The sequence below is a fragment of the Ixodes scapularis genome, unplaced genomic scaffold, assembly GCF_016920785.2.
Source record: "Ixodes scapularis isolate PalLabHiFi unplaced genomic scaffold, ASM1692078v2 PGA_scaffold3__209_contigs__length_174095766, whole genome shotgun sequence".
NCBI lineage: Eukaryota > Metazoa > Arthropoda > Arachnida > Ixodida > Ixodidae > Ixodes > Ixodes scapularis.
Genome location: NW_024609868.1, coordinates 162,234,532 through 162,261,816, shown reverse-complemented (window position 1 = coordinate 162,261,816; position 27,285 = coordinate 162,234,532). Strand labels below are relative to the sequence as shown.

The following is a 27,285-nucleotide window of genomic DNA, read 5'->3' as shown; positions in this document are numbered from 1 at the left end:
TGGATAATCAATGCATTATTGCTTGACGCTAAAGATCTACTAAACGTCAACCGCCCGTTTTTTCTAAGAGCGAATACTCGGTTGAGACTCAAGATGGCTTTAACGAGAGACCTGTGGACGCCCGTTTCTAATATCGTGTGCTAAATCAGGAAACCCGACGAAGTAAATACTTTACGTCCTCACCCTGTGCAGGGCGTCACCAAACGCTACTGTTCCTTCTTACGAGGCTGGATATTCACTTAATTATTCAATAAGTCAGCAGACACTAAAACATTCAGCAATTTATATACCTTTTCATATGAAGTTTTTCTAGCGAAGACGACAAAGTTCCGACAGCATTTACCAGAAATAATTGCGCCATGCGTCGTGGATCAATGTTTTGTTTTTGTTTTTGTGTTTCTGTGGTTATAAGAGATAGCGGTAATGCGATTTCTGTATTTCAGATAGTTTCATTCATCAGACGTGCTTCCGAGTTAAGACATGTCGCACCATTGCCATTGTCGAATACCGTAAATAAATCGAGGAGAAGCGTATTTCTTGCCCAACTGTTCGTCGAACGAAAAACACCGAAATTGTAGTCTTTTCCTTTTTGTCATTCATCCTTTATTTTACAAAAGAGAGTAGAACTGTACAGAATGAAATGCTGATCTTTCGCTCCACTCGAATCAGGGTGTGACATGAGGTCAATCCCTGCCGCGAGCAGCCACATTCACCAGCCAGGCGTCTTGCGAAGACAGCTGTCGAACCTCACGGGGAGACGTCGTCTCAGTCGTCGCACTCTCACTCGCTCGACACGGGGCTTTGCTCCTTAGCCCTTGTGCAGGAGAAGGCCATGGCCACCGCCGAACCCGCCGCCGAATCCGCCCCCGAATCCCCCACCGAATCCACCCCCGAATCCACCACCGGCGTGAGCTCCGACCAGGTTTCCTCCGTGGCTCACTCGGCTCACGTGGTGAACACTCTTCACGAGGAACGAGGGCCCGGGAAGCGACTTGGAGTAGTGGCCGTAGCCGTGGCCGTAGCCGCCGCCGCCGCCGAAGCCGCCGCCGTAGCCGCCAGAAAACGCCACTCCGACCAGGGCGAAGGTCACGAAGACGATAATCTGCAGACACGGAGTCACGATTTGTTAAAAGAAAAATCAAGTTTTCGTATGAATTTCGTCTACCGCGCCCAAGAGCGAACGGAAACCTTAACCCTTAGCGTGTATTCCGTCCATTGACGCTAATGGTTTCTAGGCAGCGTGACGTAGGGCTTTCCCTGAAACCGGACTGTATTGCGTTCCGCACGGAATGAAAGGGCTTTGTTAGAGCGTCACCTCATAACAACCGAATGGGAATGTCGACACTATTTTTTTTAGCGAAAGCTCTTCACAAAATATTCCCGCGACATTTACTATCACCTTACTTGAATGTTACACAAATCTGTCAGAAGTGTTGATCTCCGTCAGTGAAATCAACATCTATCCGCATTCACGTTATGGCAAGTTTGCAAATCCCAAGACAAAGCCAAGTATGTTACATTACATACAAACGTACAGGTAACTGTAGCTGAGTTACGAATTGATGTGAAATCGGCGAGCGTTTCAACAACTGCAAGAATGAAGTTGTCTTCATATAGAACACATCTGATTACCCCGTTTAAGTTCACGCAATACATGTTCAATGCTCCAGAAAAGAAGATAGAACCAGATAGATAGACTTGAGCCGTTCCTCAACGCCTTGGTTGCACTCACCAATCCCCTCATGGTTGCTTGTCCTGGGACGAGAGGCAAACTCGGACTGAATGCCTGCCTCACAGCCAGCAGCTTTTATACCGAGCGCACCGATGACGTGGTAATTCCTCCTCCTCGAAACTCGAGCGAGAAGCAGAGCCGTCGAAACAAAAGCGGGGGGCTCTGTCCGGCGAGTGAAAATGAGAGCGAGCCACTCCTTACGAAATCGGGGGCCGCACAATCACGTCATGTGAAAATGGCGGAAAGGAAAGAGAGGAAGTATCCTTAAATAACCTCTCCCTTTCGGTGCGTCCATTCCGACTCAATTGAAACGTCCTACATGCTAATTGACACACTTTTCTGCCTTTTGGTTTTTGTCCTGCACCTGCAGTCTTACCATCTGAGCCAGATCACTAACGGCCGAGCCGAGCTAATTGCAGACGAGCGAAAAATATAATTAGAACAAAGAGGTGAGCGGATAAGAAAGGAGGAAAAATGGCGGAGAACCCACAAATAAAGATGGGGTTCCGGAAGCCGGAAATTATCGCGCACTTTATCGGCACGCGCCAGATTTGAGACGCTGCTTGAGAGGTCCGCCGTGGAGCAGGTTTCGTCACCTGCTCTAGTTGGCGCCCGGGCGGGTCTCACGATCGCCAGCTCGCTTGTCCAAACTTCTGGGAGGTATCTAGTTTGACTGCGGTGCGGCGAATCGGAAGCCAAATATATTCCCGCGTTGCTCAAGGGCACGCCCGAATTAGGGCATGAAGATGACGAGATTAGAGGAGGTGTACAATTGCGCCCATGCGAAAATTACGTAATAAGTTATAAGATATGTTTTTCTTTTTGTCAACGCCTAATACCCTAGTACTCAACCAGCTCTCTCCTCTTTCGTGTTACACATTTGATTTTAGGAACACGTCACTCGTCACTAAGGGGGTGATTCGGGTGATTCTAAGTGAGCGGGCACCGCGGATTCCTCGGTATATTTCATTCCTGAAACATGGCTTCCAAAGCGCGTAACTAAATTCACTTTTGCGTTTGCCTCAGAGGAGTGCCTCTGCGGAGGTAAACGAGAGTGGCCATTCAAATTTGTGACGAGGTACCAAACAGTGCAATGCCAAACGATAGCCTACGAATTGACAAGGTTCCATATATTATGTGACAACTTTCTCCCTAATCTTTTTTCTCGCCTAGGGCATTCAGATTTAGAGCCCCGCTGCATTTAAAAATCGATTGAAATGAAGATTTAAGATAAAATCGAAACGTGTCTTTATTTTAATAAACATTAACGGGAAAAATCAGACAAAAAGCAACACCTTTGCTGGGTTTGAGGTCCCAACACATTGGCCAAAGCTTTCTTGCTGCACAAACCTCGAAGCTTTCACTTGACGGATTCCGAACACGAGAAACAAAAAAATAAAAAAATAAACCAGTAGTTTTTTAGGTCGAAGGAAACCTTTTTCTGCTTGCTCGCGCACTTTAATACACGGCCGGCTGCGTATCCCATCCAATGCAAAGTATATATTGTATGCAGCTTTCAGCCAGACTTAGGAAGACCGACCGACTACGGCTGCGGCCGTTAGGTTTCAGGCGGCCCTAAGTTAACTGTGAGTTGCTTGTCAAGCTTATCGTGGGAACTAACACGGAAAGTGTTCGTCTCTCGATCTATTTCGCAGGCTGAAATATTCGTTCAATGTGTGAAATATAGACGATTAAGCTACAAATTACATAGGAGAAAAGAGGACCTTCACAAGTCCTCTAATGCTGAAGCTCATAATTGCGCCAGCTCTACTGCCTTTTTGTACCAACCAGCTGAGGTAGGGACAGTTTATTTTGCAGCGATAGCTGTTAGTGGGAACATTTCGCGGATACTGCGTGGTCGCCCTTCGCGAAAAATCCCGGTGAAGTCACCAATCACATGATTGTCCCAAGCCGCTGCTGCCACCGGTAAGTTTCTAAGAACAGAACACTTTTTCCCTGTCGAACCGGATTCGAATCAGCGACCAGAGTGATAGCAGTCATTATCTCTACAGTCTTCATCGCTCTACGAACTGAGCCTTTTTTAAGGCGAAAGCCTTTATGTCTCATCGTTCGGTCAACCTTCGAAGTCCTTGAGCGAAAACACGTCGGCGACACGGAAGGCACCAAAACTTTGATGTGACCACTCAGTTGATGACTAAGCAAACTAAGATGATGGCTCAGCACATTGAGAAGGATGACGCACACATTGAGAAGGATAACTCAGCACATTAAAGAGGATGACTCAGCACCTTAAGAGGGATGACTCAGCGAATACATCATCTGTCTGTCTTTAATGCATCGGCGCTTTGGCTTTCGGTCTTCAAGTCGTCTTAGGGACAACGTAAGACACCCTGTGTTCGTACTCAGGGAGTTACTTTGGATTCGCTCTTGCAACTCACCTATAGACAGAAGAAATTTCAGTGAATAAACACTTTCAGAAACTCAGTGCCGTCTAGTGGCTCCAAATTAAGTCTAAATTATTGTATACCAATGTAGATTGAAATGTAGCGCGTGTTCACTTACGAGAGATACGGTGTTCTTCGCCGTACTGTCTTTTATCCATTGTGTTTTTGGTTTCAATTGGTGACAGTTCTACCACCTTGTTCGGGGCGCTTACTTGAGTAAATTCCTGGGGAATATTCCCCACATTTTGATGTCGTGAGCTGTCTGGGGCATGCCGAAGCCGAGCATTCCAATTATACCCTCAATTGCGTAGCGCAGAAAAGATTATGTCTCGTCACGCTCACATCGCACAAAAATATAAATGACTAATGTCTGGAATGTTCAGGCTCTGCATCGGTGACCACCTTCCTTAATTCGATTCATCTTTATGGACTCCATTTTAAAGAAGGAGAAAGAGAAAAAAGGCTACATTGCGTAGCTTGAAAGGTCCCTGCGTCCGAAACAGACTTAGGCAGATTAGTCGGCACTTGCAAAAAACAAGAAAAGAAAATATACAGAACTTAATAAAGCTTTTGATATCATGAACAGTGCAGAACTTTTTAAATATTATTTGGTGTAAAACTACCATTGTCTAATTTGGTTATTGGTCATATTTTTATGTGCATATTGTTTTAATGAGTTCATTAAGGGCGCATGGTGCAGTATACTGAAGCATTTGAAATCCGTAATTGGTTCTGGGATGCGGCACTCTCCAGTGCTCTGAACTACGCGTATGATAAAACGAAGAGTTTTTATCCAGCGAAGCTAAGTGAAGGAATGATTTGTTATTATAATAAATACTATTTTTATATTTCTGTATTAATGTCTGAGTATATAAGGAAAAACACGCGTTACCTTAAAGCTTGAGGATAAAATATCGGTATGACTATTATATGGTGCATTGGGTACTAAACGTAAGATTTTTGTTTTGTGTGTGCGATGTATAATCCGTCTATGTTTAATTTTATCGTATTGCGCCATACAATCTGACAGTGCTTCAAATGTGAATCAAACAATGTGTTATATAAAATAATCTTGACCCTTTCTGGTAAACAAAAACGACGTTTATAAATAATACCTGCCATTTCTGATAATTTAAACCTAACATGTTCTACGTGTTCGTTCTAACTCATGTATTGGTTAAGGAACTCCCCTAGTATTTTTAGCGTTGGAACAACTTGTATGGTCGATTTATCTAACTTAAGTGGTATACCTATTTGACAATGAGAACTTTTAGGGCGAAATAGAACGGCATTTGTTTTATTGCTTTTGATTTTTAACACATTTGCCAGTGCCCACGAACTAAGCGCATTGAGGAAACTATTCATTTCAGACGAAATAATATTTCTGTCCGTTCCTTGAAAAAATATGCTCGTATCGTCCGCATCGGTTATTATCTGGGCATTATGTGAAACATTTATGATGTCGTTAATATATAGGTTGAATGACTTGGGTCCCAACACACTTCCTTATGGTACACCTGCCTGTAGTTGTTTTAGATCAGAAAAGTGGCCATTGATGTGAATGCTGTGAAAACGAAAGCTCAAATAACTTTTTATTAACGCCGCCGCATTTCCACGAATGCCATAATTGTAAAGCTTACTCGTTAGTGTGTCATGATTTAACCAATCGAAGGCTTTCGAAAAGTCGACAAAAATTCCTACTGTTAGAATTTTATTTTCAAAATTTTCCAGAAATATTTCTTTAATGTTCAACAGCGCAAGTACAGTCCATCGACCTTTTCTGAAAATTGAATTGAGAATCTGTTGCAACTGAAATTTTTCACAAACTGCTTTAATCGAAAATGTATCAGTTTTTCTAAAGCCTTTGAAAATATCGGAAGTACAGAAACCGGCCTATAATTTGATAAATAATTTTTATCACCAGACTTATAAAGTATCGACACTTTTGCTATTTGCATTTTTTTAGGAAAAATACCCTGTGATAATGACAGAATAAACAAATCAATTGAAAGATGTGCAATTTGCGAAATTACATATTTAATGGCTTTTATTTAGGTGCCGCTAATATCGCAACTTTTACACAGAGCTGACCTCATGACCTCAAACCGCAGAACTGACCTCATGAAAATCCGAAGGATAAACGATGATACTTTCTTTATAAATCTCGATACAAACATCAATGCTTTATTCACTCTACTGTGGTCATTATCAATTGAGTTAATAAAACAATCATTAAATTTGTGGGCTAGTTCAACTCATCCGAGTCCTTGTCCGTTTATATTTAATGTGTCATCAGCAATCAAATGCCGGCCATTAGCCTGTACAGATGATATACACTTACGTATTTGATATTGTTATTGAGGTGGCCAGAACGAATATCGGGAAGGTGCTTTAAAAGCGATATACATTCCACTTCTTTCTACTTCGATAACGCTTAGATGTCTCGTAAGCCTCGAACGTGCATGCGACGCCAGGGGGCGGCAAAAGGCAACAAGCGCTTGTAGGGGACAGGACGTCCGAAACTGACGCGGCGACGCTTGCACCTAACTAAAGCAGTGTCTTTCGGTAAGCCGCAGGTCACAATACTTCGGCCAAAGTTTGTTACAGGTCAAAGACTGCCGCAGTGAGCGCTACTGCTCCAGATGAGGCATTTTTGTTTGGCCATCCCTCTTTCAGTGAGACCGCCCAAATTAGCGATTACAAGTAGTATTTTACGCCTGTAACTAACCACTGTATGCTGGCAGCGCTCAATATTTATTGATATCTAAAAACAATACTTAAAAATCTAGATTTTGTTTCTATTTCTATGCAAAAAAAAGCGGTTTTTTTGCGAGCCAGAAAGAGCCAGGGAAAGACACTTTTCAGAATTCAATCTAGTAGGTGATCACTATCATCATCTCAGTATATGACACCTGCGCCGAAATAGTGACGGCGTCGTTGAGGCTGATGAAGGAAGAAGTTAAGGATACTACGAAATGGAGGATTAATGAGACCTGTCCGTTCGACACGTTACTTCAACATGACTCACAAATTTGATACAACGGCTGCGTAACAATTATTTCGGAGTATGTTACAATCACCCTTTTGGCACAAGCTCGGCTCTAAAGCTCTTTGATGACGAAAAATTAAAAAGAGGCATTTAGGGCCTCCCTTTGTTCTAGTCAGTTCTTATGCTCACACCATCTAAACTGAAACAAATAAAAAATATTTATGAGGATACCGGAAAACCTTTTTTCATCTGCCAATAACTCGCTGAAGTTTGTGTTCCTGATGAAATATAGTCTCATGACCGCCATTAGTTTGTCGAAAGCAGAACAGCGTTTTGACTAACAAGATGGAACATGACTTTGGAAATGATCTATTGAGCGTAGGGGTTTGTAGTGCCTCCACTTGATAGCTCTAGATTCTGCACTGAAGGTTGACGGCGAAAGCGGTATTGAGAATTCATTCTGTGGCAAAAAGAATGAAGAGGGATAATGTATTGAAGAGGACTCTGGCTGAAGTCACTGAATCCTGGGCAAATAGTGACACGCTACAACACGCTGGGAAAGTAGTCACAGCGACAAAATGAAGGCCCAGTCAGCGTCGGCCACCTGGGACGACGAAGAACTAAGGCAAATCATAAAAGCCATAGAAGAAGGAAATGCAGTTGTTGGAGGGCTTGCACCGCTCTCCTCGGAACTTACGGGCATCGACGGCGTGCTACTGCGAGGCACCAGGGTGGTGATACCAAAATGTCTCCGTAAAGAGATGTTGCACCGACTGCATGAAGGGCATTTAGGATTAAACAAAAGCCTGGCGCGAGCAAGACTATTAATGTACTGGCCCCAAATGAACGCGGCCATCAAGGCACTGGTCAGCCAATGTTCCACATGTTGGCGTTTTGCTTATAGGCAACCATCGGAACACTTAATGCTCAGACGAGTCCCGGACCAACCCTGGCAGAGAATGGGTGTGGACCTTTTCGAGTACGGCAGCAAACATAATTTGGCGGCGTACTGTGCCTACTCAAACTACCCAGAAGTCGAGTTTCTGCCGGTAACAACCTGCTTCATTGTAGTGGATAAGCTATCCTCTATGTTTGCGCGGCATCGAATACCTGTAGAAGTTTGCACGGACGGTGGACCACAGTTTACGTCTCACGAATTCGCATCGTTCGAAACCAAATTTGGCTTCATCCAAACTATTTTCAGCCCAAAGTTCCCGCAGTCCAACGGGTTGGCGGAAAAGGGAGTCCAGGTCGTCAAGCGACTACTAAAGAAAACTCAGCACTCGAACGAGGACTTCTGGGCTGGACTACTTAAATACCGGACTACACCATTGGAAGATGAACGCACTCCCAGTGAGCTTCTGATGGGAAGGTAGCTACGCGGAAGGCTGCGAGATTTTACCGCAGTCCACGACTTCCATAGTGCGAAAACATGCACAAACCTTTAAGGCAAATCACCATCTTGCTCTGCTGCGTCCTGGGAACGTCGTCCGGATACGCGATGACAGTTCTTGGTGTCGCAAAGCCAGGGGTGAGCGTTGTGTGGCTCTTCGTTCGTACAAAGTGTGCACCGAGGACGGGCACCTATATCGAAGAAACAGAAGACAGCTCAGGAAAACCGCTGAACCATTCGAGCCAGGCAGAACTTCCGTCGAGGATGAGTGCCGCGACAAACTGTAAAAGAGAGCTTCAGCAGCCACTTACAAAGCACAGTACCCAAGCCCACTCACTGCTACTTTCCGAGAACCGACCATATCGCTACTGCTTTAGCCACAAAGCCTGAAACCACCTATCCCTGACGAAGCAGCGGCAGCTCTTCCGTCAAGCACTGGTGCCGCCCCCGCCCAGCTTCTGTCTGGCCCAGCCGTTACGTACACCAGCACAAGCGGGTGACCCAACCCAAGGTCTGCACAAAACCATGCGACAGCGGAGGGTAGAGCCTCCCTTCCCTCCCCCCCCCCCCCAAAAAAAAAAAAAGTCATGACTAGTGGTTTTATGCACTAAGCATTTATTTATGCTTATGCATCCTAGGTTGAAGACCTAGGATGCGTCAGCATTGCCGCCAGCGCGTCTAGTCACGCAACAAGCGCGACGCTAACACCCAGCACCGCCAAGACGTCTGTTGGTTTGTGGCCAGTCTAATCGAGTTTAACTGGGCTTGCCACTTGGGATCCGTCCTAAACGTCATGCTCAGCTCTAGCCTTCTAGATGGCTTTTGACGTGGAGGATCGCCCTAATCAAAGTACCGATGGGACACTGGTGCGGAATAGAGGGCGGAAGCGAAAGTAGCGTGAAAACCCTCTGGATCAAGCTCAGGGCTCGGTGCAGAAACGGCAACGGCGCTACGATGATTGTGAATCACCCTATCAGTGTGGGAATTGTTTTTACAGCGAGGGCGAATAAGCGACGTCACATAAATCGCTCATATCCCAAAAGTTCCTGATAACCTTAAATATCTTAGAAGCAAATGTGCAAATGCGCAGCTTTTTAATATTTAACTACTTCCGTCTTACAGTCGTAACATTGCACAATCAGGGGAACTGAAGAAAACATTGATGTAGATGAAAACACACAATGTTGCGCAATTTTGTTTTCGCTCTTTCCTATTATTAAATTTTAACGACCCTAAAGAGTAGCCTCCAATGTTAGTTGCCTTTTTATTATGCATTTATTTTAATACATCTCGTTATTAACATCTGGGGAAAGGAAGATGTCTTCAGGATGTTCGAGTACGAATCCCACTCTCAATCTCATGATTTGCGTACTCAGTAATGAACGAAATATTTTATGATTCATATGCAATGAAAGTGCTAAGAGCTTACATTAATGCGAAAAGAGATACGCTTGATACCTTCCACTAGAACAGGAAGTCACCCCTGTCACCTTAACGTAAATAGACTTCAGGAGGTTCGAACGTGACAGCAGATTTTGTAAGTGTTGTGGTACAATGACCAATGACGCAAAGTAGCGAAAGAGTGGATACGATTCCAGAGTCATCAATTTGTTCCCGTGATGCTCATGAAACCTTTTTTGTCTGTCTCTTTCCAGACTCCTTATCGTTCTACTCAACGAAACGTGAGTTTTGCTTACCTCATCTTCACCATTTCCTATTGACCTTTTTACCATCCGTCGAATGGGCGCTGCCAACTTGGAATCACGTGACGCGATCGCCATAAGGTGGCTTCAAATCGTCGCTCCTCTCTCCCGTCCGTGCCCTGGCGAAGGCGTTGTATTTTTGCTTTCCGTCGCGCTTTACAACGTTCTTTTTTTTTATTGCTTTGTGAAGCGTCTTTTGATACCTAATCTTTCTACCTAACTGCATGCCATCATTATGCGCACAACTTGTGCACTTTACTTTATAGAACGTTTTGATTATATGCACCGTCGGCGCACCAGATACCTGTGAGGAAAGGAATCAGCGTCAGCACTGGCGCACATTGAGTAAGTAAACGTCTCCAAGACACAGGAGGGTTGAGAGGCCAATCATTTATGACAGCGCGAATTTGCTTAAGTGATAGCGGCTAAGTGATAGTGTTGCAATGAGAAGCGCAAGTTATATTTATGATCACGCATTTATGATCTTAAAGAAGGCAAATGTAGTCAACGCAACGAGTCAATATGTGCGTTTCTTAAAAGCATCGTGATGTGACTTCATAACAAATACAAAACAGTTGTTTTTGATTATATGGGGGAATAATTTTGGCGGTACAAACATTCGCTTTATCTGTTTATTTAAAAATTTAATGAAAGTAGAAAATGTGCTTGGTCTCATGTCTGCAGTCATTCCATTTTCTTTATATACCCAATTAAATAATTTATTAAGGCATAAAGTTTTGGAGAGAAAAACGTGCCAAAGACAGCATATGAGTGCCTGACAAAAGCACCGAAGGTACGCAATACGTGACGCCGAAAAGAAGCCGTCTGTATAAAAATCACTCGAGTGCGAAGTTGTCGATGCCAGATTTACTCTCGGCGCCGCTTAAAGTAAAAAGCGTATATGTTCAAACAAATACAGATCTGTCTACACAAATGTAGGAAGTGGTGCCTGGCATTTGACGTAAGCCAAGCTTGCAAGAGGTCAAGTCTCTTCTGCCATTTAATTTCATTCCACGTTTCACACGCAAGACAGACGTCAGGATTCAATGGACAGGTTTGTCCCTTGTCTTATTTACTCAATGCGTTGTAAGGAAATGTCCGTATAACAAGTAGTTCCCTAAGGTCAGCATTGTGAAATGCTGCTAATGAATTCTTTGTCATGGCCGATAGTTGACGAAATGTCCTACACGGCCTAGGAAGCACCGTTAAAACATCTCGTGTACACTCGTGTAAAACATCTCGAGGACACCAATGTTTTGTCGAAGATACCGACAAAAGCAATATCGCTTCTTTTTTCATTCTATGCTTCATTCCATTGGGTTTCCCGGTCGGCAATATTCACAAGGCGTGGGTGTCCTCGAAAACCGGACAGTGAACTTACGAGTTCCTCTGTTTTGTGCGATTCAGCGCAATGTTAGTCTGGCCGTCGACCTCCGTTTTCACTGCCGCCATACGTTAGTCACTTCGTTAGTTTGTTTTTTGGGAAACTAGTAACAGCGGGTATGTCCAGTACGTCCTCACACATCGCTAACGCTCCGCAGGTATCATTTCAGTCGTTTCGCCGCCGAACCTTGCCGAATGAGTAACATGATCAGATAAAGGTGTTCGCTTAAACATCCACAATGTAGGCTCGTAACTACGTCGTAGTCCTCAAGGTTGCCTATTACCTCTGTATCATTGGTTTTGTACCACGAGGGATGCATCTGTATTACTAAGCTAACCGAAAACGACATAACATACCAACACAGCCGCGAACCCTCTGAAACCGAAGCCAACCAAAATGGAGCCAGATTATGGCGTCGCGTGTGTCAGCGCCCCCTGTGCACCGGTCAGGTAACTACTGAGATGAAAAATTCTATAAGCGCCATGCACATAAAGGTAGCGAAAAATCCACTCAGAATAAATGACGGCATTTAGCGCATGAAATGATCTCTGCTGGATCCTGCCATTCATTAGCTGTTCTACATTATCTGATAAATACGAAAAAAGGACAAATATTAGAAAACTGACGGGGCTCCAAACAACTGACGACAAAATACAATTTTTTTTTTAAAGAAGGGACACGGCCTCGGAGGATAATAATAATAATATTATTAATGATGATATTCATAAGCCTTATTTACCATTTCAATGCATTAATATGAGAAACAAGGGAAAAAAGCTGTATAAACAGCTTCACGGAGCCCTGCTCTGTTGCAATCTCATACAGAAGTAAAAAACAAAAGCAACAGCGTAAAAAAAAAAAAAAAAAAAAAAAACGGCGAGAAAACAAATGCAACAAAGCTAAATAATAAAATAAACAGGTCTTATAAATGCATTTTTTCGTTTTCGTTCCACTTTAGTTCATTGCGTAAGTGCTGCAATGTAATACAAATAATATCAATGCTGTTTCTTCCCAAGCCGTTGAGTACAGTAGGGAATGTGAAATTGAGTGATTGCATAGAATATTTTTTTGTGACACAGTGGCGGAGTCCAGTATTCCGCAGACCAAGTTGGGTTTAAAAGTAACATGCTCCTTTGGCTCGTCAAGGCATCCTAAGATATCCAGATTTATTTTTTCGAAATTAAGACCGATTGTTAGTTTATACCTGTTCATGTGGTAAACAGGAAGTATTGGATGACTAGAATAACCTGTCTCAACTTAAAATGTCTCGTAAAAATCGGCGCCTCCACATAACGTACTAAAGTTTTCATGAAAGGTGTAAATCACAGACTGGCTCGTTCTTGCAAAACTACAGAAGGTTGCTCCCTTTCTGCGAAAAATAGGGCCAGAAAACGTGCCAGGGTCAACGGCGGACGGCGACGCAGAAGATTGAGTTGAGTGACGGAACGCTCTTGAAGCACTTATTAATATATGGTGCTACCTCTTATCGATACTGCTCACGACGACAGTGATCTAGTAAAATGAGCATAATATTTTTGTAGTATACCTTTGGTTTAGAAATAAATTCGAAGTATGAAAGCAAAAGCTAAAATTAAAGAAGACAAAAAATTAAAAAAAAATACGCGGTTGCATAATGATGGCGTTCTTACTGCCGATGAATTTCGTCTGTGTGTCGTCTGCTTTCTTTCACTGCTCGGCTACACCTTCCGACGCTGCTCCCGACGCCACCATTTAATACGCACGCCAAACGCGCCCCGCCGCTCAACTCGGTCATCTGCGTCGCCGTCCGCCTTTGACCCTGGCGAGTGTTTTAGCCTTTTCTTTTACAAAGAGGAAGCTACGCCCTGTCATTTTACAAGAAAAAAATTCACGATTTGTGAAATACACCTGTGACGAAACGTTTAGATTGATACGTGCCGGCGCCGAGTTTTACGGCCCATTTTAGATCGAGCCTGGTTATTGCAGTCGCCATTTATATTTCATTTTATGAGCAAACCCTGGGTGCCCGAGTCGTAGGAAGTATTCTTAATGAACCGCATGCATTCCCTTTGCAATAGTTGTATTTTTTGAAGATTAGTACGGTTGGTTCTGCCATATACTAGATAGCGGTAACGCCAAACGGTTTGTGCACTCACATAAAACATTGTGCACTCACCTGGGTCACCAACCAATTTGTGCACTCACCTGAAAATAAACGAGACTTTGCGGTGTACGCTTTTTCGCCGGACATGGAGCCAGCCAAAAACTGAAGCATCGTAAGTGTTTCACACTGAAGTATATTTTGCTCAAGGACCACTAATATGACTCTTTGATACTCCAAACGCAGATTATAAAAATACTCACGGATTGCTTTTGGCCTTTCTAATTCTTTAGGCTGCCTCTATAAATCACAGTGGTTGACAATACGAGTGAGATTTATGTACTGCTCACCCTTCTACATCTGAAACGAGCAAGCATATATGTATAGAGGTGATCAGCGTTGTTCAATTTGTTCCCTGAACTTTTGTTCTGTCGTGCCCTCACGTTATTTCCATAGCGTCTTTTTTTTTGTTGATTGATTATTTAAGAATGCTGGCGGTCTTCTCTTCAAGGCCAGTACAGAAGAGGATGAAATATAGTTACACAGTTGCATAAAACTTGCTAGAAACAAGGTAACTTTAAAAAAATTGCAACAAAGCTATCTCTCCACGAAAGTACGTGAACACAAAAGAACAAAATACATTTTCAGCTCAAATTTACGCATAAGAAAATAATGACAGAACATTTCTACTGATAGTAGACACTGAATATTTATTAACATGCTTTTTTGGGGAAAGCCAATGTTCGAATGAAGATGGGAATTTACACAAGTCGAATGACTCAACAACACACTCTGGAAGTCCCTTCCACTGTTGAATCGCTTCATCAAAAATGAATGTTTTAAAATATATACGCTGGTGTTGTAGGGTTGAGCCACTTCATCCGATTCTATCTACGTGCTCATTTATGTACTTCTTCTAGATATAGTTCCGGGTAGATTTTTAATTGTCAATTATGAATTCAGTAGTACATGTTGAGACAGGCTGCTCCTTCCTGTCTCCAATAGCTAAAGACCACACTGATTCAGCAATTTAGTCACGGCCAGTACTTGAAAAATGTAAAGCGTAGTCAACCCTTCAACCTTGCTCGAATTTTTCCTTGTGAATTTTTTTTTTTGTTAGAACTCCGGATCACTCAGACTGGTTCAAAATGGGGCGCATCACTGTTTTATAGGCTGTTAGGTTGACATCACTAGTGGCAGTTTTTTTTACATCCTTCTTATGAAGCATAGTCACCGGTAATCAGAGTAGTAAACGGTATCAATTTGTGTTAGCCGTTTTACATTGTGCGAATTTGTAACACCGAGGTATTTATAACGGCTCGCATGAATTGAGGTAACATTTTTCATGTTATAAAAAATCCAAGTAACGTTCAGTTTTGTTATACGAATCATAGATATGTACAAGTTACTAGAAAAAGTAACCAAGTTAAGCTACTGAATATTGACCTCAAAAGTATTTTGAGTGGAGTAGAAATTACTCAAATGGAGCGTAAATGAGTAAATTACTAACTACTGTAAAAAAAGTCGCGAATTACTTTTGAAGCTACTTTTATATATATATTTGTATGGTAAAAAGAAAGAACATAGGTTAACTTCTGATCCGTTCGCGAGATTCTGGTAGCCCAATAAAAATCAGCTTGTGTTTTCACAAAAATGCTCTAATAGCTAGTTCTGCTTCTGCGTGCCTAATTTTATTGCACTTTTTCTTTTTTGGTAAATGATGTACTGGGTAAGTATAATTTCTACTCTGGCGTTTAACCCTTGCCTGCGCTTTATTTTGGAAACAGTGTTTGCTTGTTCACAGTGTTGCTTAAAGTATATCTAAAAAATAAAAGCCGTTTACAACTCCACGTAGTGCCGGATTACAGCGCAGCTGTTGAGGAGGAGGATGGAAGGGTAGTGAGGGATAAGCGACTCAATGAGGTCACGTGTCCTCAGGGGGTCACGTGACCTCAGGGAGGGGTCACGTGACCTGAGGGGTGTCACGTGACCTCAGGGGGGTCACGTGACTTCAAAGGGGTTAAGTGACTTCACGTTTAAGGCGACGCCGACGCCGACGGCGACGCCGCTCAAGCCGGAAACCGGCGCCTAAGAGCTGCGCTCTAAAAGTACTTGAAGTAAAGTACAAAGTAAATTAAAGGTTATGTGCTTCAAGTAAAGTAGTAAGTACAACGGGTACAATGTAATTGAAGTAAAGTATTATCAATATAACGTAATTCTGAAATTAAGTTCAAGTATTTTTTAACACAATATTTTATGCCCTTTTCATCCCCTATGCATTGTTTTTGTTTTTAACTGGCATGCATTGCTTCAAGTCAAGTCTCCAGAGAGTTGTTGTTTTACTCTCGCTGACTAACTATTTAACTCAGTCCACCTAAAAGGCACTTATATATAGGTCTTATAACTGCCATAACTTCACTCAGGGAAATGACCTGATGACGCCTCGAAAGACAATAGCACGCTTTCACCAGGACGATTCGCCATTTTTCTTTTCAGATTTGGGGGATGTACTTTGAATTCGGGAATGGCACTTTCCTCGGAAAGTACCTGAAAAAATTATTGAGTGAAGCACAAGTGCATGCTGAGAGAATGTACTTCAAATAAAGTACAAGTTTTCTAAACCTACTTGAAGTAGTACTTTAAGTACTACTTAACGCCTGCACTTGAAGTACTACTACTTCAAAGTAGCACTTCAAGTACTACTTTAAGTACATCCCAGCAGTGCTGAAATCTACTTAAAGTACTTCTCAGCACTGCCTGTTCATTATTTTTAATAAATAACGTTGGGGGAAGTGCCAAGCTTTCCCGAGCGATCTGCGAATCTTGGAAGACTTGCGTATTTGGAATTTTGAAAGAAAGAGCAACGCAAAGAGGTCACATTTGAGTTGCCCTTAAGCACGCGATGCATTAAATACAGCACCTACTACGGAAGTACCAGATGAGGTTCAGAGCGAGTGTTGCATTTTGTTCGCCCCTTTAAATGAGTATGCAGTGTGTAGTGAGCGAGAGGTCCTACGTTGGTAAAAAGCGAGGACAAGCCCTTTCTTCAAATGCGTCAAGTCCCCTTGAGCTTCGTGACACAAATAAACGCCAGTCTTCAGCGCTGATTCCGCAGTTGCTCGGCCAAACTTTGCGATGTGTCTGTCCGCTCCCTGCGCCTTAGTGCAATGTTTTTGCCGTGGAGGGCTCGTGAAACTCTTAGGGGGGTTCGGACGCTCGAAAACACCCCCTCCCCCTGCCTATACTGCATGTTTCTCTGTCTTTTGCAAATATCATCTGATCATCCAACATCTTACCTCTTTTTGTGCAGGAATGTTTGTTGATAAGCACACATACCACTAACATTTGAAAGCAATTTGCAATTTGAGTAGAAGTTACTCGAAAAAAGTAATTCAAGGAAACCACTAATTACCGAAATAAAACTTTTATCGAAAGCTACTGAACTACTCAGAAAAGCAGTTGAACTTCAGTAACATGAGTAGAGTAGTTGAACTACGTACAAAGTCTCTATGAATGTATTCTGATGTATGAAAAAAATCTGTATTTGCCACACCCTGCTCCACGGCCTTAAAGGGCAACTGCTTCATTTTTGATATAGGTAACTCTATGCAACCCTCTTCAGTATCATATAAGAAGGGCACATGCCAAACATGACTATCTAATTCTTTCTATATATTTAATAAACTGGCCAGCAAACTTTTAAATGAGCCATATTGTCGAAATCTGCCAACTCTAGCTTCGACGTGAGGCGCAATCAACAGCGTAGTCAATACCACCGATTTGGAGCAGCCAAGATTGAGCCAGTACGTCAGAGTCCTGTCTACGTGATTCTCAAGTTTTGTTTGTCTTTACTTCTCAGAGCAAAATAGAACGCTAACGTCGTCAGTTTCTCCTCCCGGTGTTGGCTCAACGGTGTCCACGTCACCGTTACAAGGATGCGCTAGTTTGCGCTGCCCTGCACGCTTCTCGGAGCTGAGAGCTGGGAGCTAGGAGCAGTGTGTTTTTTCTTGCCGCTGTTGTAGTTGGAGAACGGCGTTTTGTTTACAATACGAGCGCGGGCCGCATCTCCGGTGCCTAGCGGACATTCCTGGCGACAGATCCACAGGCTCACGATGTTGTGTTGCTGCCTGCTCGAACTTCCGGTTGACCAGCCAGAAAGTTGTCTTTCACAAGTTTCCACACGACAGTGCGCTTCTGAATGTGTGAAGGGACATCCCGTGCCAGTGGAACTCCGGAAGCCGTTGTCGCCAAATCACAGGACAATGATACGTTCTGGTTGCTTATGCACGTGACACTAATTTGTTGTTACAAGCTAAATAGAAAACGTGCGTGACCAATATAAGTTGCGCTGTGAAACCAAATGAATGTGCACTGGAGCATACTTATCACAGCATTCATACAGCGCCAACTAGTGCATCCGCGTTACGGTGATCACGTGGACGCGTTGAGCCCACACCGGTAGGAGAAACTCATGACGTCATCGTTCAATTTCGTTCTGAGAAGTAAAAAAAAAAAAACGCGAGAATGACGTAGTCATGCCTCTGACGTAGTGGCTCAACGTTGGCCGCTCCAACTCCGTCGCATTGGCTGCGCTGACGATTGCGCCTCGCGCCGCACGCTAGAGTTGGCAGATTTCGGCGACTTGGCTCATTTGAAAGTTTTCTGGCCAGTTTATTAAATATATAAGCGGAATTAGATCGTAATATTTTAGATGGGGTCTTCTTATATGATACTGAAGAGGGCTGCATAGTTTTCTAAATATCAAAAATGAAACGGAGTTGCCCTTTATCCTATTGGGAATAAGTAATCACACTTCTAATTGTTCAATAGCACGTTTGTTCCAGCAACGCAGAACTAAACATGGGATGCATTACATAGATTTAAATCCCACGACAAAATATATTATCTTTAAATCAGCTTCTTTATATTCGTAAATCTACAGAAGCCACGCGGCTCGGTAATCGCCGTTTCTCCTTCTGGTGAAATGAGGCGTAGCCTGAACGCGACCCAAAAACATGTTTCGTTCGCTCCGCTGCCGGTAATCGGAGCTTCCTAGATAAATAAATATCTCCAATTTCCTCTCTGGCTCCTTGCTTTTTTATTACTTCCTACTGTTCAATTAACACCACTCCATACTTCCTTACTCGTGGAAAGCTTTCTGTGTACTTTCAAAAGAGGTGACGAGTCCGTGTGCACGTGCTTGATAAGTGCTCAAGATGCGTCAGCCCAGCGCGCCCACAGCTTCGAAGGCCTAGCCAGAGAAACTTTTCAGGAGTACATCAAGTCATTGGAGCTTGAGCAAGTAGAGCCAAGCTCCCGTAGGGTCGTCATTTTGGCTCTAGAAATGAGCAGTTTCTCTTTGACTTCTCATTCTTGGTGAGCCAATTTAAATTCGGGGGTGAGAGGTAGCTTTATAAAGAGGTTCCTTGTATACCGAAATTTCGCTTTCCAGACACCGGCGAAGGAAGCGTGTATCCTCGTATCGCCACCCCACGCGGTGTCGGTGCATGGAGACACTGAAAAATAATGTTTTTTTTCTCGAAATACGCCACAAAAACAATATCATTCTAATCGATCCGTGGATATGGGCAGGATTCGTAAGTTGATTGCATATTGGCAAGAAACGCCTGGAGTACGCTGATGCTGCATTGCGATCTTGGTTCGACTTGTTTAGAATGACCCTCTCGAAGCTTCGACGCTATGAAAGAGCCAAAATGGCGAGTGCCATGGCAACGGAAACCGATCAGCCAATCACCTTGAGAAGTTTTGGTCTTATGTATGTTCGTGTATATATGTGTCCGGCTATCAAGCAGGGAATGGAAAGGCGCTACTTTCCCAGCATCCAGTGGTTTTGGGAGAATAGTGGCTGTAAGCTTGTGCGAAGTGGGAAACATTCGAACGCAACATCCTTGCACGGCCTTTTTAAGGCGTTATATTTAAAGTCAGCGGATCGTGAGAAAGTGGTGCCATTGCCTTTCCTGCCGGCCAGCAAAACACAAAAGTATTAAAATACCGACGAACCAAAGCTCGGAAGGCGATTGGCTAATCGGTCTCTGTTGCTATGGCAATCGATATTTTGGCCCCTCCAAATTTTCAAAGCTTCGAGAGGGTCGTTCAATTCAGTCGCACCAAGATCGCCATTTAGCATTATCGTACTGAAGGCGTTCTTCGCCAATATAAGCGCCTTTGGTACTGTGTATGCAATCAACTTATCAATCATGCCGATCTCAACGGATCTCTTACAATTATATTGTTGTTGCGAATTTTTAAACAGAAAATGATTTTATTCAATGCCTCTAAGCGCCGACACCGCATGTGGTAGTGGTACGAAGATGTTCGGTTGTTTCGCCGGAGTGTAAATTTCGAAATCTCGCAATAAAAGAAACGTCTCCATAAAGCTACCCGTCACCAGCTAATTTAGACCGGCTTACAATAACGGAGAACTCAAAAAGAAATTGCTCATTTCACGAGCCAAAATGACGAGCCTACAAGGAGCTCGGCGCTACTTTTCCACAATCCATTTAATTTAGTTATAACAAGGGTACGGCCACTGCCAATCGAAACCTGCCAGTGTTCGATAAGGCGGTGTTCAATGATACTGCTTCGGTGACGTAATCGCGGCTACATTTTAGAGAGGCCAAAGAGAGATGGATATTGCATCAAATTATCCAACTACCAAAAATAATGTTAGGAGCCTACGTACACTCGCTGCACGCGCTAGCTTTCTCTGCATAAATGTTTCGAGGTAAATACACATAATAATGCGTTTATGGCAATTTTTTTTTAAATTTTTGTTTTACCATTACCACTGCAGCAGACGCTAAGGCATACAGTAGGTGACACTGTAAGCGCGAACTTATAAGTGGTTATTGATACTGCAACAAATAAGCAATTTCCTCCACACTCGTACTCCTTTCAATCACACTCTTTCAATTTTAACCCTTTACTGCACCTTGTTGCATATTCGCAACATAGCGATAAACGACGATAAAAACATCTACAAAATGCATTCAGTGCTAGTTCCGCACGTTGTTGCATTTCTGCAACATACATCCGCGAGGCGAGCCGTCCAGTGCTGCCATCTGTACTCAGGCGGCAAAACTGCTCTCTAAAAAGCGTGACAGCCACCACGTGGACGCTCAACAAGTGACACAGGTAAGCCTTGACTACTGCATATCACGTTCTATACAGTGTAATGCAAAACAAAAAATTTGCGACTCAACTTAATGTCCTGCTGATTATGTAAATACTAAAAACCTTAAGATTATCGACGAAGTTTGTCTTTGGAAGCAAAAAATAGCTATGTTGCACAGATGCAACAACGTGCACGACGGTGTTTTTTCTTCGTAGAGCAGACACAATGGACCCCAAACGGTTTTACAGCCGTGGAATTCCTTCCGACAGTGAGGACAGCGAGCTCTCCGGCAGTGACGATGACTCTGATTGTAAGTTAATGTTTTTTTCTGGAAATCCAACTTTTTTTTCACGTAGAGAATAAAATTAGAAGCAGTGTAGGCTTTATTGACAGAGATTTTTGGAAGAGACCATCCTTCGTCAGGTGTAACTACACACAATTGCAAAGTTGTAGGGTTGTTTTCACGCTTTCAAAGAGCACACTTAGAACCGCCAGGGAAGATAGTCCCCTATACAATGTAGAATTTCTCTCCAAATTATTTATTTTACTGCTCATTGTATGAGTTGTACGAGACGCTGTTATTTTTTGTACCCCAGATGTCCAACCCCCTGCAAAATGTAGTGCCAGTTCAAGCGAGGCGAGTACAAGCTCTGACGAAGAGGAAGCTCCCGCAAGCCAACCAGCTGATCAGTCATCAACTCAATCTAAGAGAAGAATTATCTGGAAGAATGCAAGCCTGATGCGGGATCCTGAAACAGTGAAGTTCACTGGACAAAATGAGCTTCCGCAGGAAGTTTCAGAGTTGGAAACACCTTTCCAATACTTCAAGTTCATCTTTCCAGGCGCTCTTATTTCGCTTATTGCAAATGAGAGCAATTTGTACTCAGTCCAGAAGGATGCCAGTAAGCCCCTCTGCACCAGTGCCGAGGAGATTGAAGTTTTTCTAGGCACCTGCATGTGGATGTCTATAATTCAGCTGAAGAACACTAGGTGGTACTGGAGTGAAGCTACCAGAGTAAGCCAAGTAGCTGACCACCTCACGGTGACACGCTTCGAACAGTTGAAGCACAACCTTCACTTTGTGGACAACAGCTCTCTCGGCCCAAGAGATGATCCTGATAGAGACCGGCTTGCAAAGATACGACCGCTCGTCGATGCTGTAAATGAACAGTTGTCGCTGATACCGCTTGAAGAGCACTTGTCTGTGGATGAACAGATTATACCTTTCAAAGGCGCAAGTGCACTGAAACAGTACTGTCCCCAGAAACCAAAAAAATGGGGGTACAAAGTATTTGTTTTCTCAGGAGTAAGTGGCTTCTCGTACAAGCTAGAACTGTACACGGGACAAGAAAACTCTGCCCCAAGACGTGCAGGAGAGCCTGACTGTGGAGCAAGCGGGAACATTGTTGTTCGATTGTGCAGGTTAATCCCAAGAGGAGTCCACCACAAAGTGTATTTCGATAACTACTTCAACTGTCCAACCCTTCAGGTGTACCTGGAAAAAGAAACCGTGCACTGCATTGGTACAGTCCGGATCAACCGAGTAACGGGTATCAGCATGCCATCTGACAAGGAAATGAAACAGAAAGGAAGGGGAAGCTTTGAAGAGAAGGTAGCGACCCTGGATGGCATTCAGCTGTCGTGTACAAGGTGGTAAGACAACAGAGCCGTCACCTTGCTGTCCACCTTTGTTGGGGCAGAGCCTGTCCTAACTGCGCCAAGGTGGAGCCAAAAAGAAAAGGAGAGGCGCGACATACCGTGTCCGTCGGTGATAGGCGCTTATAACAAGCACATGGGAGGAGTGGATCTCTTAGACTCTCTGATCTCCCTCTACCGCGCCCATCTCCGATCGAAGAAATGGTACTTTCGTATTTTTCTTCATATTCTCGACTTGACGGCTGTAAATGCCTGGCTGCTGTACAGGAGGAATGCCGAGACTACTTCCGATCAACCAACACGAAAGCTCATGCCATTAGCAGAGTTCAAGGTGGACCTCGCCACGTCACTCTGCAAAGCAGGAAAAAATCAACTGAAGAAAAGGGGAAGGCCCAGCAATGAGTCCGTGGAGCAAGGCATCCAGCTGAAGAAGACAAGAGGTCCTTCAGCACCGTGTCCACCTCAAGATGTCAGGATTGATCAGGTATTATCACTGGCGAATTAATCTGTGTTACAAACCTCACTGTTCATACTTCTATGCTCAGGTTGGCCACTGGGTGCTTTGGAGTCAGAAGCGACAGCGTTGCAAGTTTCCTGGATGCAAGGGCATTTGTGTGAGCTACTGCTCTAAGTGTGGCACTCACCTGTGCTCAACAAGCAAGAATAACTGCTTTCTTTTGTATCACACAAGCAAATGAGGCCACATCTCTCACTGATGTCTGTAAATACAAGTTTAGCTCTGGTTCACAAATTTTTAGCATTCGGCTATAAATATTTCGTTATTTCCATCTTGTTGCAAATATGCAACATACCTATCTTTTTTCGATATAAATTTTTTCGAAACTTTGAAATTTATTTTAGTGATAGTATTGTGATAACTGTGGTATTCTACTTCTGCTGGAATAAAATTGTGAAAAAAAAAAGTTGTGCAGTAAAGGGCTAACAAAAAGAAAAATGTTGATCGCCTCTTCTATCTAAGTCTCGCGCTATGCACCCGCATGTAACTTCACTTCAAGCCTAGTTCTTGTTTATTTTGTGATTTATAAAAAGTCGCGTTTATATATATTTTTTTTGCACAACCAAATAAGAAGTAAAATAAACAGATTTAAATAAATGATGTTCGACGACATGTCGGAACCCGGTTGATGAGCGATAAGGCCGTAAGAAACCAAACAGGCGAGGACTGCTCATTCATTCCTCCACTGTCACCGATCTTTCGATCATTCGCAAGTTCTTTACTAAAAACGATTGTTTTGCCACTCAGTAGAATGAATGGCGTACGTTGCACACACACACACACACACATATGTATATATGTATATATCTGTGTGCGTGTGTGTGTGAGGCGATGTAGCCCATGACATGTTTAACTATTCAATTGCAGAAACAACATACTCACGAACGTTGGTAGCTTATAATAAAAATGAAGGCGACCGAGCTTCCATTAAACTCCTTATCATATGAACGTCACTGAAACAGTCGTCATAGTTAACTAAACAAGGAACAAATAAAGCAATGCATTCACTCAGAACCTTAATGCTTACACTGTACTGCACGTCTTCCCGTCGTTCACTTTAAGGTTTTTTTTTTTTTTTTTTTTTTTTTTTATTGTACTTTTTTGCAGTGACTACTATGCACACCTAAGAAACCTGATAACAACGAGGGGAACGGTGCCTACACGTGGGGGTTTGTTTCTGTGCGACTTCGAACACTCTCTGTAGCGGATATCTCGATCCGAAGAGTGCGAACACTAACAGTAACAAGAGTAGAACCGCGATTCACCTGTTGCCAAGGGCTGCTAGCGCTAGTAAATGCCAATGCTAAGGCTAAAGGAAAGTCCCCTCCCAAAATACACAGCTGCGATTTATTTCCAACGAGCAAGTTCCTTTCGACCCCCGTCCCCTCACACCAGACCAGAAACCGTAGAAACTGAGCAACTGTATATGTGCGCAACTCACACCGCACTCGGGTTCTTTCGGAGGACCGACGACAATTCGGCAACCTGCTCCTCCTGGGGTCCCATAAAGAATGCAAGCGGCGCAGCCAAAGCGTAACTTACACCACTTGGGAAGGAACGAGGCAGGAGCATAAAACTGCGCCCAACTTGTTTTCCGAAGGCAAGGAACAGCTTCCAGCTGCAACGCGGCGATGCCTAAAGCCCAGCCGCCGCACCACCGGCATCGGGACGGGAGACTGATGAGCAGCGGACTCCATGCAGGAAGCATTCACGACCACAGTCCCCCGGTGCAAACTCTCTGCCACCGCTCGGCGGACCGACACACGCAAGCGATCTGCGGGGAGGCAAATGGAGCCGCCGACTCCCCCACCCGCCGAATAACATGCCGGCGTGTTTGCCTTGCGCTCGTCTCTGTCGCGGAGGGCAAGAGGGACACGGGGTCCAGAGTCCCGCGGGGTCCTTGCACCCCCGCGGGAGGGACAAGTGGGGCTGCGCGCGGTGTCTGCCCCGATTAACGGGAACAACGCCTCCGACACCCCAGCTGCTAAACTCAACAGGACGGCTGCGGTGCTCCATTTCCCTTTTTGTTTGGCGCCCTTTTCGGGTCGGGGTTGCCGCTTTTCTGTCTATGGACGTGTAGTCGTCGGGAATGCGTGTGTGCGCTGGCGCGTTTGGCCATGCTGTGTGCGTGAGCGGGGGACGTGTCACCCGTGCCTCATGCTTTGCGGGGTCAAACAAAGCCATTGCTGGGGGTCGCCCTCTGGAGGGCGAGTAGTAGTGGTAGCGAATTAAGCGTGTTGCGAGTGTACGTCGGCTTCGACTGACGCAGCGGATGGAATGTAGAGCTCCTTTTAAAGAGCTCCGTGGTGTTGATCGACTCATAAGCTGAATTTCTTCATATATTTTTTTTGCGTGTTCGATTGGCGTTCATCCCCTAGTTATAATGTATACGAACTTTTTCTCCCTCTTTTACTTTCAGTTTATCAACAGTAGGACTTTTAAGCGTGTTCTCCTTTCTTTGACTTTCTTACAACTGACGTTGGAAGTGTACAAGAACAAAATGAACGGCATTCACGAACAAGTTGTGAAAACACATTTAATGAGGCGTTCATTAGTGCAAAACGTAGAGAATAGCTAAGTGCTTTGGATGAAACATCCGCTTTTTAGGCTGCTTATTAGGATTATGTTGACAATTAGTCAAGGGAGGTGTGGCTATTGTTTCCGATGCTCCCGGACAACACAGATATCCATTGGAGATACTATGGGTGTTAAGGTTGGGACGCTTAAATGTCCCATGGATGTCTGAAATAGGTTCTCAAAACGTCCGAAAAGAAACGCCATAAAAACATCCGTGGAATGTCCCACAGCGTACGTTTTCGGAACTTCATTAGAGCATTGAATATTTTTGATACTCCCCTACGTCTTCACGATAAGGCTCTTATAGTTATCAAAATATAGACACACAAGTGTCTCCTTGGGAATTAATAATGACGTATTAGGAATATCACTAGTAAGGATAAGGGTTTTGTTTTACCATTATATCTTCACTGTTGTTGCCTAGATCACTCACATAACATATGGTTGGGAGAAGAGCGTGTTGGTTCAAGTCGTAGATGAAGAAAGAATAAAACAATTAAAACTGGAACAAACATGTGGTTGTGTTGTTCCAGTCTTAATGTTTTATTCTTTCTTCTTACATAACATATGGGATGGTCATTCTCTGAAATTGTAGCACCTAAACTTAAAAGAAACGTCTGTGTCGGACCGGCACAAAAAAATCAGAATGCGAAACTTCCAATAATCTTTGTAAAAAAATATTAAGATACATAAGAATGATTTGCGTACAACACAACGGATGCAGGGTGCATCATAATTATCTTACTTTGAGATAATTAAAAGTATACAGCATTTGGCTAAGGTAGAAAATATTAAGAGACTCCCACCCAGCGGTTGGCCAGGATTTCTTTTTGACGGGGGGGGGGGGGGGGCTTGTAAAATATCTCCCCCCCTACCCGCCTCCATTTATTACATGTTTCAATATGAAATGAATCTTTTTACACTGGTATTTATTAATGGAAACGATGCAGCCTGGTATCCGTGCCAGATAACTAATATTATTATTTATTGTTTTCTTCTGATTTACGTCGACGGCGTGCAACACATTTTACAGAACACAAAGCTAACAGGGCGAACATTATGTTGAGCATTATACTGCACAAGAGCTTCAGTGGCACTCGCTGGTCTTTCCCATTACCTCGTCCTTCGTTTTCTTTCGCGCTGTTTTATTTAAGATTTCTATGAGTGATAACATTTTGCAGGCCAATATTAATTTGAGATAACTTTGAATTTTAAGCGCCTGAAAGCTGGTTCAGCTTTCAAGTGAATTAAGGATGGAAACAAATTTCACTCGTAAACTAAGAGCTGAACTGGCAATATATTGGTTTATGATTTTACCGGAAATGAAAGCGCGAGCTGTAGTCTTTAATACTGTCGTACAGCAACGACTAATTTTCAAGTCAACAGCGGAGGCGCCCTACATCATCTTACGGTAAACGGACTTCTCGCTGTCTAGGCCTCAATGCAAACAATATAACTACTAGGAGCGGTCCAGGCTAGCAGGTGGTTTGGTTTCTGCCTCTACTATCGGATCTTTTCTTTGCCGCAGATACTCAATTTACTGATTGGGCAGAGAGCAATAGAATGGTTCCCAACTACGCTAACATTTTTATCAATACACTAGAAAAAACATGTCTTTCGGACATACCTCTGCGCAGGCACGTAGCCAGGATTTTGTTTCGGGAGGGGGGGGGGGGGGGGGGGGGGGGCGCCCGCCCATGACAAAATGCTGTAT

The 27,285-nt window shown here is 43.6% G+C and overlaps 3 protein-coding genes across 3 annotated transcripts; 2 read left to right on the top strand and 1 right to left on the bottom strand.

Annotated features, from left to right (window-relative positions):
* Positions 1 to 808: 808 nt before the first annotated feature.
* Positions 809 to 1,801, bottom strand: LOC120840468 (glycine-rich cell wall structural protein-like). Its single transcript, XM_040501033.1, has 2 exons — positions 1,733 to 1,801; positions 809 to 1,102 (listed from the first exon to the last, which is right to left on the bottom strand). Exons 1-2 carry the CDS (start codon positions 1,742 to 1,744, stop codon positions 809 to 811), a joined length of 306 nt encoding a protein of 101 aa, XP_040356967.1. The 5' UTR covers positions 1,745 to 1,801.
* Positions 1,802 to 20,787: 18,986 nt separating this feature from the next.
* LOC120840471 (piggyBac transposable element-derived protein 4) lies at positions 20,788 to 22,478 on the top strand. The gene is made up of 4 exons (XM_040501151.1): positions 20,788 to 20,841; positions 21,037 to 21,131; positions 21,418 to 22,127; positions 22,311 to 22,478. The coding sequence occupies exons 2-4, from the start codon at positions 21,047 to 21,049 to the stop codon at positions 22,476 to 22,478; spliced, it is 963 nt and encodes a 320-aa protein (XP_040357085.1). The 5' UTR covers positions 20,788 to 20,841; positions 21,037 to 21,046.
* On the top strand, positions 22,157 to 23,175 carry LOC121046666 (piggyBac transposable element-derived protein 3-like). Its single transcript, XM_040501152.2, has 2 exons — positions 22,157 to 22,961; positions 23,023 to 23,175. The coding sequence occupies exons 1-2, from the start codon at positions 22,614 to 22,616 to the stop codon at positions 23,173 to 23,175; spliced, it is 501 nt and encodes a 166-aa protein (XP_040357086.1). The 5' UTR covers positions 22,157 to 22,613.
* Positions 23,176 to 27,285: the final 4,110 nt, after the last annotated feature.